The 16,232-nt window shown below is 38.6% G+C and overlaps 1 protein-coding gene across 2 annotated transcripts in view; it reads left to right on the top strand.

The window, feature by feature from the left end:
* Positions 1–11: 11 nt before the first annotated feature.
* CBFB (core-binding factor subunit beta) overlaps positions 12–16,232 on the top strand; it is a 56,798-nt gene continuing 40,577 nt past the window's right edge. Inside the window, exons 1-3 of one of the 2 annotated variants that reach the window (XM_025920681.2) lie at positions 12–323; positions 539–625; positions 5,177–5,293. In XM_025920681.2, coding sequence (XP_025776466.1) covers positions 246–323; positions 539–625; positions 5,177–5,293 — 282 coding nt within the window. In that variant the 5' untranslated portion in view covers positions 12–245. The remainder of the gene's footprint in view (positions 324–538; positions 626–5,176; positions 5,294–16,232) is intronic. The other variant, XM_025920682.2, reaches the window with a different exon arrangement.

Genomic DNA, 16,232 nt, shown 5'->3' with positions numbered 1-16,232 from the left:
GCGAGTGCTGGGTCGGCGCGGGCGGTAGGCAACGGCTAAGGCGGCGGCGGCGTGGGCTGGGCTCGAGCGGGCGGCGGCACCTCAGACTCCCGGGAGCTGGAGCCCACGCGGGCGGGCGCCTGAAACAAAGGGAAGCGAGAGTCAGGGCGCCGCGGGTGGGCGGTCAGTCGGTCAGCGCGGAGCCGGCCAGCGGGTGCCGCGCAAGTCCGGAGCCCGGCCGGCCGGCGCGGCCTCAGGGCGGGAAGATGCCGCGCGTCGTGCCTGACCAGAGAAGCAAGTTCGAGAACGAGGAGTTCTTCAGGAAGCTGAGCCGCGAATGCGAGGTGAGGCAGACAGGCGGCGCGGAGGCCGCGGCGCGCCCCGAGTGGGCCCGGGCAGAGAAAAGTTTGGGTGGCGCGCCCGCAGAGGGGCAATCTCGCCCGGGCAGCCGCCTGCCCGCAGACTCTGCTTGTCCTTATCTGCGCCGCGCGGCGCGGGCGGGCGCGCAGGCGGCGGTCGCGGATTTGGCTCCTGATTTCGGGTCGTCTCTGCCTTGCAGATTAAGTACACGGGCTTCAGGGACCGGCCCCACGAGGAGCGCCAGGCGCGCTTCCAGAACGCCTGCCGCGACGGCCGCTCGGAAATCGTAAGTCGGCGGGGCAAGGGAATGGGGGGCTCAGGGCGCGGGGACCGAGGCGCGCGCGGGTCACTTGTTGCGCGGGGGCCGCCGCGGCCCAGGCCGGTTCCGGACGGCGCCGCGGACGCCGCGGCTCCCGGAACTGAGCGGGCGCCGTCTCACTTCCTACTCGGGATTCAAAATGAGAAACCAGACACTGGCGGGCCGCGTCCTCGCGGGGAGACGCTTCCCTGTGGCCCTCTGCGGGTCGGTTATGTTTCCCAGGCACGACTCGACAGTTTGCCGCGTGTGGAACTCACACCGGAGCCCAACTGTACAAGGAAAGCTCATTGTACAGGCTGTGACACTGATAAAGGGGTTGGCGTGTTTGTACGGAAGAAAACACCCATTCGGAAAAAGAATTCGGCTTCATTCAAAGATCTGATTCCTGGACGATAGTTTGTTTCTAAGACGCGGGATTTGTTGGTAAATCTGTAGGTGAAGCTGTTTCACTCCCATTATAGCTTAGAATAAATCTTTATGCCAGTTATCTATTGTCTTTAGTAGAGGGGGAAAAGCCCTAAAGAATGAGCCATCTTCTTAGAATGTTAAGCCTCGGGAGAATCAGAAAGAAACCATTGTCTTTCTTCAAACCTGAAACACATACCCTGTTTAGTGCTGGAGTTCCCAAAGAATTGCATGGATTTGCGAAACCCACAGTTGGTTTGAGGCCATGTTTTAGGTGGTAGATTTAGTGCTTCGTGTCCACCAAACCTTCAAGTGTCTCATCTTTTGGGTTGTCCTATTGGAGGTGCTAATGAGGAGGAGGCAGTGAAGAAGCCAAAGAGTAAGTAGGAAGAAGCTAAAAAAAAGAGATCGATAATTAATTAAAAAAGTAAAAAAGTTGAAATACTGTGTAATGGAATCCAGTTATCTACTCTGAACTGGACCCATTTGCATTTGCAGAGACTTGAAGCTAGAGTGCAGTTTGAATTTGGGTTAACAGTAGGAAGACATGTTGAAACATTAACTTCTCCCCTCTCCTTTAGACGATACACTTTATTGAGATACAATTCACATGCCATGAAATTCACCCTTTTTATCACCTAAATCAACTTTGTTTTTAAAGAATATTTAAAATGAATATTTTGCTATTTAAAATGAAGGCTTTTTCGAATTCTGTTACAGGTAATGTGAAAGGTACTGGCTAAATTTATTAGGAGCTCTAGAATATTTGGTCATTAGTGAATGTTATGAAAGAAAATCTCTAGCTTTTAGCCCACTTCCAAGTTTCTTGAGTAGTTATAATAATTATGTGATTAAAATGCCTAAGACATATTTTCGGTTTTGGCACTGAGTAGTAGAAGAATCATTCATTAGTTGGTCTGGTGATTGTATCATCCTTTGTCTGGGTTTCCTTTTGCAAAAGGTGGATGGTATACCTAACCAGTGGATTTCCTGGAGTTAATTGATGTAAGTGTGAAAGATAAGGCACAAAGTACCGTCATGATTTTTTAGAGCTGAGGGGTTTTTTTTTGGAAACCTAGTGAAGCATAGCTATTAGGGTGTTTTCTGTCATATCGGAGACTTTGCTGTATTTAATTATGAATTGGGAGTATAATTTAACCCACAGTATATCTGAATTGCTGTATTATAGTATTATAAATAGTTGCTTGTATTTACCATATATTTCTTCCAGGGATAAATCGGACAAACATTCTAGGCTTTCTTCTCTTCCAAATATCTGGTCTGCAAATTTTAATAAGTTCTTAATGTCTGACAAGTATTAAAAGTTAAAGGGTAGGTTGAATTCTGTATAAGATGTACACTTAAGGTAGCATGCATGTCTTAATTCATTGAATAATGTAACTATTTGTATTTGGGAAGGAATTTCACATTCCCCCTCTGTTTAGTCCCCCCCCCCCCCTTAATTCAGTATTCTCCACGTTTAAGTAATGAGGTCCCTAGCTCCTAGAGGGTAGAGACCACATTAATTCTGTGGTGTATGCATTAATATACTCCCCCCTAAACAGGTACTTGGCATAATGCCTTTTGTATCATAGGTACTTGATTAATTGAATTTAGAGGTTACCTAATATAATGTCTAAAATTTATTTTTTTTACTTAGGAACAGGCTGTGGCTTTTATTTATTTGGTTGTAGAAAGTAGGTGTGGAAAAGGCATTATTTTGCCTGTGTTTTGACAGCAGCTATGTATAGTATATAGGCATAGTTTCCAAAACTATTACCAACCTTCCCTCTCCTCTTATTCTTTTAATTTTGAACATCTCCTTAGTGTGTCACTGAAGTTAATGAATTTATTTTGTATTTAGATAGATGTGATTATAACTATAAAACTTATTAGACTCCATATCATAGCATGAATAAAAATGATTATGGGTGAGGGGTAGAATCTGTTGGGTAAAGTCTGATTTATTCCTGGTAAGTTCTTATTGTGGTAAGAGTGTTGGAGAAGTCTTCAACGCCAATGATTAATAAAAGAGAAGAATACTTAGGACAGGTATGGTGACTACTCTGACAGCAGTAAAAATTATATTTTTAATCCTGATGATGGCAGGATAAAGGTATGTTGGATCAACACAAGGGGTGTTATTTTATAATTTGTGAAATCTGTAAAATAATTGCCGGGACAACCTGGAAATCTTATATATAGTCAGTGATAACATTGTAGCATTTTTATGTTTTTGAACCAATTTTCCCAGTTATGTGTGCATAGATATTCCATTAAAAAAGAGTTCTGTGGTCAAATAAATTCGTGAAATGCTATTCTAGAATGATCTGTTTTTTACCACTTCTCTCTGAAAGAGGGATCTTGATGAGATAATGGGCATGAAGTGATGAAGCAGGAAATCTCTTCTGAGGTTGGTCTTCAGACAGGAGGTGAGGTAATAAGATCTGTAGACTGTCTTTACTTAGCACTGAGCTGATTTGGGGTACACTGCGGGTGGAAGGATTTGTTTACCAGGTGAATACTAAAGAAACACGCCTGGGGATTTGGACACAAGGCATTCATTCATGGGCTGCATCGCTTATCTGCCTGCCACCACTCCACTCTGAGAATTTATTATCTGAGGCTGAAAAAGTTAGCTCTCTTATCCAGTTCCAAATGATTTCTCTTACGTTATTTAGTAAATACTTAAATAGCATTTACTTGGTACTATTGTAAGTATTTTACAAATATTAATTACTGGAGAAACTGAGGTACAGCTAAGTCACTTACTTCAGCCTAGGCAGTTTGCCTTCTAGAGTCTGCTTTTCTCTTGAACCCTAGGTTCATTTCACTCCATTTGATTGTTTTTTTAAACTTGGTTTTATTAATGGGGGAAGATTTTTATTTTAAGGTTAATGTTGTAATATTGTTGTTTGTTCAGTCCCTATTCACATAAAATATTTGCCACAAGAAAGAGTATCCAGATGATTAGGGAAATACTATCAAAAATATCTGTAGAGATTTAGTAATTGTGTTGACAGTTGTACCTGAAATACCAAGAATAGAAATAGGGAATAAATTTTTACCTCTAAAGAATCTAAGCTATAAATTCTCAGGGGTACTAGCAGGTAGCTGACTCAGCCAGTGGCTTTAAACAAATTACCCCAGATGTGAACCCCTTGCTTTTTCAGATGAAGACTCCTTGATGGGAAACACAAAGTATGTTGTAGAACTTTAATTAGTAAAATAAAACAAAAACGTTCTCTCGTTTCAACAAAGAAAGAAGAGTTTACATTTAGATGATTAAAAATGTTTGGTTTTTTTTTAAAAATGTTTTTTACTTATTTCTTTCTCTCTGAATTTCCCTTGGGAAGAGGGACGCCGTTATTTCCATTTTTTACTTGGAGGAAATATAAATCGCTTAGGGGCTACACAGAATACTTTATTGAAATGGTTTTAGATTGTTCCATATGTTGAACCATGCATCCAAATCTTATTATAAATATTAGATGAATACTCGTTTGTATAGTCAGATCCAGTTCTCCTAAAATTAAATTTTAGAAAATGCATATTTTTTAAATCACCTAAGGTTGTAGCCAGATGAGAAGTTCCATCACATCATATGCTAATGTATTGTTTATCCGAAGAGACAGTCGCGAGCATTTTTAACCTGAGCTTTAAAGCATAGTGTTTCATTGAGCAAAGGAAATCAAGAGAAATTAAAATGTCTCCATTTATACAACTTTAAATTGTGGTATGCTTTAAAATTCAAAATGTTTAGATCTTCAGTGTTTTTCACATTTAAAAATAGAAGTTTTTAAATTCAAGGAGATGGCTTCTGGTTAGACATTAGCAATGCAAGATCCTAACGTCAGCAAAAAATGACCTGAAAGAAAGTATTGATTCCATGTCTGATTTTATATTTAAGCAGCCAATGGCAAATGTCCTCAAAATGGAATCAGATGTTTGTAACTTAATACTTAAGAAAAATGATGAGTGTGTGTTTTTTACTTTTAAGTATTCTCGGTGCTGCCTGGCTTAAGACAGAAACTGATGTAAAAATAAATGACTGCCTGCATAATTTATGTAATGTCCTGCTCCTGATCCTGTTTGTATTGATTTTTCTAAAAGGCTTTTGTGGCCACAGGAACCAATCTATCTCTCCAGTTTTTTCCGGCCAGCTGGCAGGGAGAACAACGACAGACACCTAGCCGGGAGTATGTGGACTTAGAAAGAGAAGCAGGCAAGGTAGGAAACATTTCTTTGCAATTTGAAATACTGTGGATTGTTGTATTAGAGATTATCGGAAGATTTACAGTTTAATGAAGAGATCACAGGTGTGATTATACAGGCATATGGTTAGATTTGTTTTCATGTTATAAGAATGTAGTACAATTTTAAAAATTGCTGTCAAATTTTTTATGTGATTTTATAACTAATTTCATGTACATGATATTCATCATAGAAACTTCTAGCCCTTAAAGATGAGTAGTGTGCTTTCTTGCATGTAACATATAAAACTTAATTCCTTTAAAAGTGTTAACAGGAATTTTTTGTTTTACTAACCTAGGTGACTACCATGCTATAAAAAAATAAAAAGAGAAAAATGGGAAAAGGCATAAAATGTAATAATATTTAGAAATACCTCATGGGTAAATTTCTACTTCTGTTACTACTTCAAATTTAATTTTGATAAGAACAGTGAAAACTTTAACCTGGAAATAATGTTTTTATTTTGAGGAAAAGCTGGGAAAATAAATCAATGCCTTAAATTTTTTATGGTGGAATTTTAGTTTGAAGCTGTAAAATGTGTAAGCTGAGAGCTCTATTAAATTCTGGTTTAAATGTATGACATTTTGGTGAAATTTTATTGAATAATATCTCGGATTGGTTCATCTTTTTATGTAGAAGTTGACTCTTTTTGAAATAAAATATTTAAAGAGAAATCTTTTTTGGCTTAATTTTATACTATTTCTTGGATTTCCTTTACAGTGTGTTTCCATACCTGTTTTTATCAACTTGCTCAATTTTTTAAGTGTCGTCATGAATAGCATAACCTGTCACTTTATTTGCAAAACATAATACATATTGTAATTCAAAGATCTTTGTATTAGTTTGTATTAGGAAAAAGATTTCTGATTTTGTGTATGTATAATGAAGAATTTTTTGTTTTAATCTTATGAAATAAGGTTTGATTTTTTTGTGGGTGATGAACCAACTAGTCTTTGGAAAAGGAGAGGGAAAATAGATTACAGAATTTTTAGAATGAGTAATAAGTAATTTGCTTTCCTATGTATTAGCTTGCTTGCTTGCAAGATTACAAGCATATGATCCAAGTTTTACTATCTTGTAATTCTTGTATATAAGGAAGAAGTTGGGAAGTCATTGTAGGATTATTGCTTTTTTGGTCTGTTTTTGTGTGTGTAAGTGTAACTCAATGAAGAAGTTATTTTTTTCTTGTTCAAAACACTTTTTTTAATGCTAATTTATTTTGAGAGAGAGACAAAACACAAGCAGGGGAGGGGCAGAGAGAGAGGGGGGGAGAGAGAGAATCCCAAGCAGGCTCCACACTCAGTGTGGAGCCCGATGTCGGGCTCAATCTCAGGACTGTGCGATCATGACCTGAGCTGAAATCAAGAGTCAGGCACTTAACTGACTGGGCCACTCAGGTACCCCCAAAACACTTTTTTAATATTTGTTTAACATGGTAGATCAGAGACTACAGATGGAAACCAAAAAAAGCTTTTTCTTCACCTTTGATGCTAAACTTCAGAATGGACATCTCAGAGTTACCCAAGTCTTCCTGTATTTAATAACTAATAAATGGGTGTTAACTCTACTAGAAAGTATGTTTGCTTAAATTAATTTAATGGTAACTGTTTACCAGATTGAAGTCCACATTATTCTTGGACTTAAGCCATTGATATGTTTTCAGTTACATGACCAATAACAAAAATGTTGTATGGCTATTGTAGCATTTGGGGGATGTGTTTTCAGATATACCTGGAAAATTGATAGAACTGATGCAAGTTATCAGGAAACTTGTATTTTATTAACATTTGTTTTAGAAGTTTTTTTCTGTTAAAGGGCACATATCAAATATTTTCAATTTTGCAAGCATATGGACTCTATTGCAGCTGCTCAAGTCAGTTGTTATAGTGGAAAAGGAGCCATAGACAATATGTAAACAAATGAGTGTGGCTGTATCCCAAGAGTAGTAACAGTGGCAAATTCAGTATCTTTCCCACAGATTTAAATCTATAAATGTTTATACGTAGATCATGTACTTTTTAAATATACTTTTCAACACCTGTAGTGTACCAATAGAATCCAGAAGGAAAAAACATGTTAAGGCACAAAAAACAAAACTAAGAAACTACTACTATATTGCTCCATTCCAGTGGGATAAAGTATACCAGTGAATTTAGAGAAAAGATACTGACCCATGTTTTCTCAACCATGGAGCTCAAACTATGGGGTCTCTTATTTTTCTTATTCCTTTTTTATGGTCTCCTGATAACCATTAGCTTTTAAATCTGTCCCCATAGGATTAGGACTAGGACTAGAAGCAAAGAAAAATGGAAGTAATTTCCCCCCATGTTAATTATTTGCCTCTGCTTTTTATTTTATTTATTTATTTATTTTTTTTTTTTTTAATTTTTTTTTCAACGTTTATTTATTTTTGGGACAGAGAGAGACAGAGCATGAATGGGGGAGGGTCAGAGAGAGAGGGAGACACAGAATCGGAAACAGGCTCCAGGCTCTGAGCCATCAGCCCAGAGCCTGACGCGGGGCTCGAACTCACGGACCGCGAGATCGTGACCTGGCTGAAGTCGGACGCTTAACCGACTGCGCCACTCAGGCGCCCCAGCCTCTGCTTTTTATATTGGATCACAGATCAGTGTCTTCTACAAATTCTCAGCCTAGTCACCTCCTCAAGCAGCTTAGTTCTCTTCCCATTCACACCCAACTTTGAGAAAACTATGGTCAAGGCTTTGGAGTTAGGCATACTTGAGGAGTTAAGTCCTGGCTTCATTTAGAAATGTGTATCTTTGCACAATTTATTTAACCTTTATGGTCCTCAATTATAACATGAGGTTAATGCGTACTTCCCAAGGTTGCCCTAGTGATTAAATGAAATAGTGTATATAAAGTACTTAGCCCGGTACCTGACAGAGTTCATTCATTCATTCAGAACGTACTTGTTTTACATCTGTTGTGTATACTAGGCACTGTCCTAGGCGCTTGAGATGCATCAATGAACAAAATAAAGATCCTGCCCTGGGGGTTGTTTTATGGAAGGAGTGGAGAATAGACAGTATACGTAATAAGTAAGTTATATAATATGTCACAAAGTGGTTAGTGTTCTGGAAAAAAAGGAAAAGTCGAATAGAATAAGGATGATCAATGAGAATGTTAAATGGAATGATCTGGATAAAGAAAGTCATATATTTGAGCAGAGACCTGAAGGAGGTTAGGGAATGATGAGCCATGCAGGTATCAGGGGAAAGATATTCAAGACAGAGGAGACACCCACTGTAAGGGTCGTAGAGTGGGAGCATGTGTTTGATAAACAGCAGACAACCCAGTGTGCCCGGAGTAGACTGTGCAAGGAGGAGGGTAATAGGAGATGAGGTCAGGGAGATAACAAGGAGTCAGTTTATGTGACCTTGAAACAACATGGACTTTTATTCTGAATGAAATGGGGGAGCGGTTTCAGATTTTTGAGCAGATGAACAATGGGATCTGCCTTAGGTTTTGAAAGGATCTAAGTTAATAGACTTTAGAGGGGCAGGAGTGAGGCAGGGAGACCATTTTGGCTGTTGCAGTGATCTTGGCGAGAGGCTAGAGTAGCAGCAGTGGAGGTGGTGAGAAGTGATCATAGTCTGAATGTATGTGTGATGTGAGAGTCAAGAAGGACTCCAGCGTTTTTGGCAAGAGCAACTGGGAGAATGGGATTGCTGCCATCTGAGATAGGAAAGGCTGTGGGTAGAGCAATTTTGAGGAGCAGTTTAGGACATGTGTGTTTGTGGTGGTCACTTGTTAATGCACTTATTTTCTTACCACCCACCCTTTACTTACTAAGTTATGGCACAGCTTTTTCATAAGTGACCCTTCATTTGCTTATCCCAAGGATTCAGTGATCTGTTAAAAACAATCAGCTTTGGGGCGCCTGGGTGGCGCAGTCGGTTAAGCGTCCGACTTCAGCCAGGTCACGATCTCGCGGTCCGTGAGTTCGAGCCCCGCGTCAGGCTCTGGGCTGATGGCTCAGAGCCTGGAGCCTGTTTCCGATTCTGTGTCTCCCTCTCTCTCTGCCCCTCCCCCGTTCATGCTCTGTCTCTTTCTGTCCCAAAAATAAATAAACGTTGAAAAAAAAAAAAATTAAAAAAAAAAAAAAATCAGCTTTAGCGATGTATACTTTCCATACAATAGAATGCACCCCTTTTAATTGTATATATAGATTTGAGTTTTGACAAACGTATACATCCATGCCAACACTATCCACATTCGAGATAGAGTTTCAGTCACTGGCTCAGGCCGGGGGCTGTGCAGTCTCTGAAGATGACTGGAGCTGAGGCATCCACTTTCAAGCTCACTCACGTGACTGTTAGTAGGTGGCTTCACTTCCTGGTCATGTGTGCCTCTCCATAGAGAGAAAAAGAATGAAGTCACCCTGCTTTTTATGACCTGTTCTCCAGTTGTATCTTATTCTGTTCATTAGAAGGGAGTCACTAAGTCTAGCCCACACTCAGCAGGGAAGGAGGAGTATTTATTCATGTACATGGGTGTGAATACCAGGAGACTGGGATCATTGGGGCTATCTTAGAGGCTGGCTACCCCAACAATTCACTTTAATTTAGTGAATTCTGAAAATATTAGAATGTTAATAGGAAACGGAAGCTATGTATTTTCTTTGATTTGAAACACGGCTTTCTTAGAAGAGATTTAAAATAATATAGTATAATATAGTATACACTATATATACTATACTGATACGCTACAATGAAAAGAGCTGATTTAAGTCAAAAGATAACCGTAACTTTTTTACCTGTTAATGGGAACCAAAATGTCTGTCCTATTCATATACCTTATGTCAGGATTAAATGAGGTGCCAGAATATGTGAAAATGCTTTTAAAATTGTAAAGCACTATGTAAAATGAGGCTATCTGATGATTTTGTAGGGTGAAATTATGGATAATTTAATTATGGAGTTTCAGTGCTATCCTGTGCCTTAGGTCAGCTTCACTTGTAGCTGTACAGTTTTGGAACACCACATTTTTCCCAAGTGGTCCATCCTGGTGTATTATAAACCCAGATAGCGAAAATGTTTGTAATTCTTCCTTAATCTAAACTGCTTTTCTCTAATTTCAGTTTAAGAAGACAAAGGAAAGCAACCAATCAGAATTTAAGTTATTCTTAGTTAAATTTTTGTATGCCAAGCAAATTCCAATTCCTCTGATCTTTCCTCTTAAGACCCATTTTCAATTACTCTTTATTTCAAACAAATGCAAATGATTATGGTTCACCGTAAGTTATTAGTCTTGAATGGTCAGATTAATGGTTTTTCATGCATTCTGTATTTTGTAAAGCCTCATTGGGGTTTCAAGTTAATTATTGTATATGCTTACTACATGATCCTAGTTTTTGAGTAGAAAGATAAAGGGTATGAAAAATATTTTATAAACTGAAAAAAAAAATGAACTTTACAGCGCTACTGTTTGTTTTCTATGGAAATTGAATATACTATCTAGTGTTACTACACTCACCCAATACAGTTGTTGTATTTCTATTTATAACTTCTGATTTTATTTGATAGTCAAATAACATTACTAGCAGACATTGAGAAGTAGTTATGAAGTATATGTCATTAGAGCAGATACTTTAAGAAATTTTGGTTTTATTTTTTCTCCTCTGAACTTTGGTACTTAAAACAAAAATCTTTTATCTTTCATTTTCATGAGCATAAGTAAAGCAAAATTTAACAGCATTTGATTTAATGAATGAGGACAGATTCTTCTTTTAAATGCTTTTTCCAAAGTTCTGTGATTCTGCTGCTTCTGGAGTATTTTGCTTACTTGCCTGAAGGATCTTTGTCCCAAAATAAATATTGTGTCTGTTTATATACCATCCACAATTTGGCAGGGTTTAGAGGACTCCTTGATGTTAGCTTTGAGAAATCCCTATTCAAGCTCAACAAGTTCCTTCTCCTCTTCAGGCAGCCCAGTCACTCCAAATAAAAGATAGCTGTGGTAAAGCTTTGGAATGTGATTTTCCCCAAGAGAAATTGACACAACTTTTTCAACTAGTTTGTCAAATCCAGATTTTAAGTATGTATTTCTATTCAATTAAAACATGAAGTATATTTTCTAGCATTTAGTTATCAGGAATTTAGTGCATCGGAATAAGTAATCTGTTTTAAAGCTGACTTCCAGGGCGCCTGAGTGGCTCAATTGGTTAAGCATCTGACTTCTTCAGCTCAGGTCATGATCTCGCGGCTTGTGAGTTTGAGCCCTGCATCCAGCTCTGTGCTGACAGCTAAGAGCCTGGAGCCTGCTTCGGATTCTGTGTCTCCCCCTCTCTCTGCCCGTCCCATGCTCATGCTGTGTCTCTGTCTGTCTCTCAATAATAAATAAACGTTAAAAAATTCTTTTGTAAAAAGCTGACTTCCATGTAATTATTTTTATTATTTTACTTTTTCATCATAAGTATACCCTTTAATCCCCATCATCTATTTCACCCATTCCCCTCACCCTCTCCCCTCTGATAACCATCAGTTTGTTTTCTATAGTTAAGAGTTTGTTTCTTGGTTTGTCTGGTTTTTTAAAGTATATTTTAAGCATACTATAATATTTTAATAACTGAATTATAAAATTTAGAATTGACAGCCTTATGCTTATATTTTTAAAGACAAGTTTTCATTTTAATAATTTTTAAATCTAGGAGAGTTGACTGACTTCATGCATAAACAAGATGGTTTAAAAATTAGGATGTCTGGGGCACCTGGGTGGCTCAGTCAGTTAAGCGTCCAAGTCTTCATTTCAGCTCAGGTCATGATCTCACAGTTTGTGGGATCGAGCCTCCCATCGAGTTCTGCACTGACAGTGTAGAGCCTGCTTAGGATTCTCTCCCTCTCTCTCTGACCCTTCCCCTCCCATGCTCTTTTTCTCTCAAAGTAAATAAATAAATTTCAAAAAAAAAATTAAATTTAGGATGTCCTAGTACCTTCCAGTTAGAGTTACATTAATTTGCATATATGGTAAATGTTCCTCCAGAGTATTTGAAGATTGTGTATTCTCTTTCTCTTCTCTTGAATTGTATTATTTGCATGGGTTTACCTTTAGTGTATGGGTAAAATTTTAGTTGTGGCCTTATCTGAATTATATATTCCAAGTTAAAGAAGACAGTAGGTCTGAGGGGACCTCTGTAGGCTGCTACATCCTAATTTTTCTGCTCATTTTCTTTCATAATTTTTTTTCAAATATTTCTATTTATGAGACAAAATTCACCTACCTTAGGTGTACAATTCAGTAAAGAAATGTATACGGTCAGTGGTGTAACCACCACCACAATCAAGATGTAGAACATTTCCATAACCTCAAAAAGTTTCCTCATGTCCTTTTGCAGTCAGTCCTCTCACCCCCTGGACCAGGCAATCACTGATCTGCTTTCTATTACTATAGTTTTGTCTTTTCTAGAATTTCATATAAACATAGTCACACAGTATATAGACTTTTGTGTCTAGCTGTCACTTAGCAACATGCTTTTGAAATTCATCCATGTTGTGTGTATAGTAGTCCATTTCTTTTTATTACTGAGTAGTATTCCATTGTGTGGATATGCTACATTTTGTTTATCCAGTAATATTCGTCTGTGTGTGTGTGTGTGTGTGTGTGTGTGTGTGTGTACACACACCACATCTTTTTTATCCATTCATCATCGATACACACACCACATCTTTATCCATTCATTAGTTGATTGACATTTGAGCTCTTTCCATACTTTGGCTATCACCAATAGTGCTACTATAAACATTGGGGTGCATGTGCCCCTTCAAATCCGCATTTTTGTATCCTTCGGATAAATACCTAGTAGTGCAATTGCTGGGTCATAGGATAGTTCTATTTTTCATATTTTGAGGAACCGCCATACTATTTTCCAAAGTGGCTGCACCAGTTGGCATTCCTACCAGCACTGCACAAGGGTTCCTCTTTCTCCGTGTCCTCGCCAACATCTGTTGTTGCCTCAGTTGTTAATTTTAGTCATTCTGACAGGTGTGAGGTAGTATCTCATTGTGCTTTTGATTTATATTTCATTGATGATGAGTGATGTTGAGCATCTTTTCATATGTCAGTTGGCCATTTGGATGTCTTTAGAAAAGTGTCTATTCATGTCTTTTGCCCATTTCTCCACTGGATTGTTTTTTGGGTATTGAATTTGGTAAGTTCTTTATAGATTTTGGATACTAACCTTTTATCTGGTATGTCATTTGCAGATATCTTCTCCTATTTCTTCAGTTGCCTTTTAGTTTTGCTGATTGTTTTCTTTGCTGTGCAGAAGCTTTTTATCTTGATGAGGTTCCAATAGTTCATTTTTGCTTTTGTTTCCCTTGCCTGCCACATTTTTTTTAAATGTGTGAGAACACTCATGAGTTGGGGTAGGAGCAGAGAGAGAGGAGTGAGAGAATCCTAAGCAGGCGGGGCTTGATCCCACAAACCCATGAGATCATGACCTGAACTGAAATCAAGAGTTGGACTCTCAACTGACTCAGCTACCCAGGCACCCCTACACCACATCTTCTTTATCTGTTTATCAGTTGATGGACATTTCGGCCATTTCCATAATTTGGCTATTGTAGGTAATGCTGCTATAAACATCAGAGTTCATGTACTCCTTTGAATTAATATTTTTGTGTTATTTGGGTAAATACCTAGTAGTGAAATTGCTGGATCTTAGGGTAGTTCTATTTTTAACTTTTTGAAAAACCTCAGTACTATTTTCCAGAGTGACTACATGAGTTTGCATTCCCACCAACAGTGCAAGAGGGTTCACCTTTCTCCACATCCTCACCAATACTTGTTGTTTCTTGTGTTTATTTTATTTTATTTTATTTTTTAATGTTTATTCAGTTTTTTGAGAGAGAGTGTGTGCACGTGCGTGCAAGCAGGGGAGAGACAGAGAAAGAGGGAGGGAGACACCGAATCCAAAGCTGGCTCCAGGCTTTGAGCTGTCAGCCCAAAGCCTGATGCCAGGCTGGAACTCACAGACCTTGAGATAATGACCTGAGCTGAAGTTGGACCCAGGTGCCCCATTGTGTAGTTGGTTTTAGCAGAGAGGAGGTGGATGGGGGGGATTGGTTAAATTGGTGATGGGGATTAAGGAGGGCATTTGTTGTGATGAGAACCGGGTATTTTATGGAAGTGTTGAATCATATTGTACAACTGAAACTAATAACACACTGTATGCTAACAAACTGAAATTCAAATTAAAACTTAAAAAAAAAAAAAAGAATTATGGGGCACCTGGATGGCTCAGTCAGTTAAGGGTCTGACTCTTGATTTTGGCTCAGGTCATGATCTCACAGTTCATGAGATCGAGCTCTGCGCTGATGATGCAGAGCCTGCTTGGGATTCTCTCTCTCTCTCTATCCGTTCAGTTCTCTCTCTCTCTCTGTCTCTCTCTCTCAAAATAAATAAGTAAAGTTAAAGTATGCCAGGAGCTGTTTTAATTGATACATAAATAACATACACTGATACTTGCATAATTTCCATTTTACTGGTAAGAAAACATTTGTAAATTTTAATATTTTTAGCTTGAGCAAGCTCAGAGACTTTTTATTTCTTTGGTAACACTTCTCAGATACTTAGTTTTCTACAGAGGATTACAAGCCATAGCCTGGCTAACAAGTTCTTCATGTTATAGACTGTGCTATGGTAAGGAGTTTAATTAATGTTACTTTCTTTTATGAAAGTATACAATATGAACAGTTGGAAATTATTATCCATCATAAACTTTTCACTTTGAAAATTGATATGTACTTAGGAACCAAGAATTTAAAATAACACTTAAAATGTGCCTTCTGGTAGTATAACTGTGCATTTAGGACTCATATTGTCCTATACTGTGTGTCCTGAGAAGGAGAGGGCCAAGTCTGGGAATGTTTGCCAGATTGTTTTTGTGGATGAAAACCTTTCTTCCACAAATACAACCAATACTGAGCCCTTTTGTGTTTTAAAATTTCAGATGTTAAATAAATAAATAAATAAATAAATAAATAAATAAAATTTCAGATGTAAAGTCAGGTTGATCTTCAGATTAAAACAAAAGGATAGCTCAGAACATGTGACTTCAACATTTCCATTAGGAAAATTTAGGTGTTTTTCAAGCAAACAAAATATTCTACACATATTAAACCATAATTTTTAATAAATGTCCGGCCTCACTTACAAAATATTGCTTTAGTGGCGCCTGGGTGGCACAGTCAGTTAAGCGTCCGACTTCAGCCAGGTCACGATCTCGCGGTCCGGGAGTTCGAGCCCCGCGTCGGGCTCTGGGCTGATGGCTCAGAGCCTGGAGCCTGTTTCCAATTCTGTGTCTCCCTCTCTCTCTGCCCCTCCCCTGTTCATGCTCTGTCTCTCTCTGTCCCAAAAATAAATAAACGTTGAAAAAAAAAACCAAAAACAAAAAAAAACCAAAATATTGCTTTAAAAATAATGGCCCTTTGAGGTGCCTGGGTGGCTCAGTCGGTTGAGCGTCCAACTTTGGCTCCAGTCATGATCTCGCGGTTCGTGAGTTCGAGCCCCACATCGGTCTCTGTGCTGACAGCTCAGAGCCTGGAGCCTGCTTCGGATTCCGTGTCTCCCTCTCTCTCTGCCCCTCCCCTGCTTATACTCTGTTTTCTCTCTCACTCTCTCTCAAAAATAAATAAACATTAAAATTTTTTTTAAAAAATTAATGGCCTTTGGGAGAACCCTCCGCATTTTTTGAGGGTATTGCTTATTCATGGCAGCCTTTCAGTCCTTGCTGTTCCTTTGCTATCCAGAACATTTCTGGGCCATTTTTAAAAATTGAAGTAAAACGCACATAACAAAATTCGCCATCTTACCCATTTTAAAGTATACGATTCATTGGTTTTTAATATATTCGTCACATGCATCCTTCCCCACCATCTAATTCTGGAATATTTTC

Source organism: Puma concolor, chromosome E2, assembly GCF_028749965.1.
Source record: "Puma concolor isolate L17-30 chromosome E2, mPumCon1.1.hap2, whole genome shotgun sequence".
Classification (NCBI taxonomy): domain Eukaryota; kingdom Metazoa; phylum Chordata; class Mammalia; order Carnivora; family Felidae; genus Puma; species Puma concolor.
The sequence above is the reverse complement of the archived record's forward strand: the minus strand, read 5'-3'. Positions and strand labels throughout refer to the sequence as shown.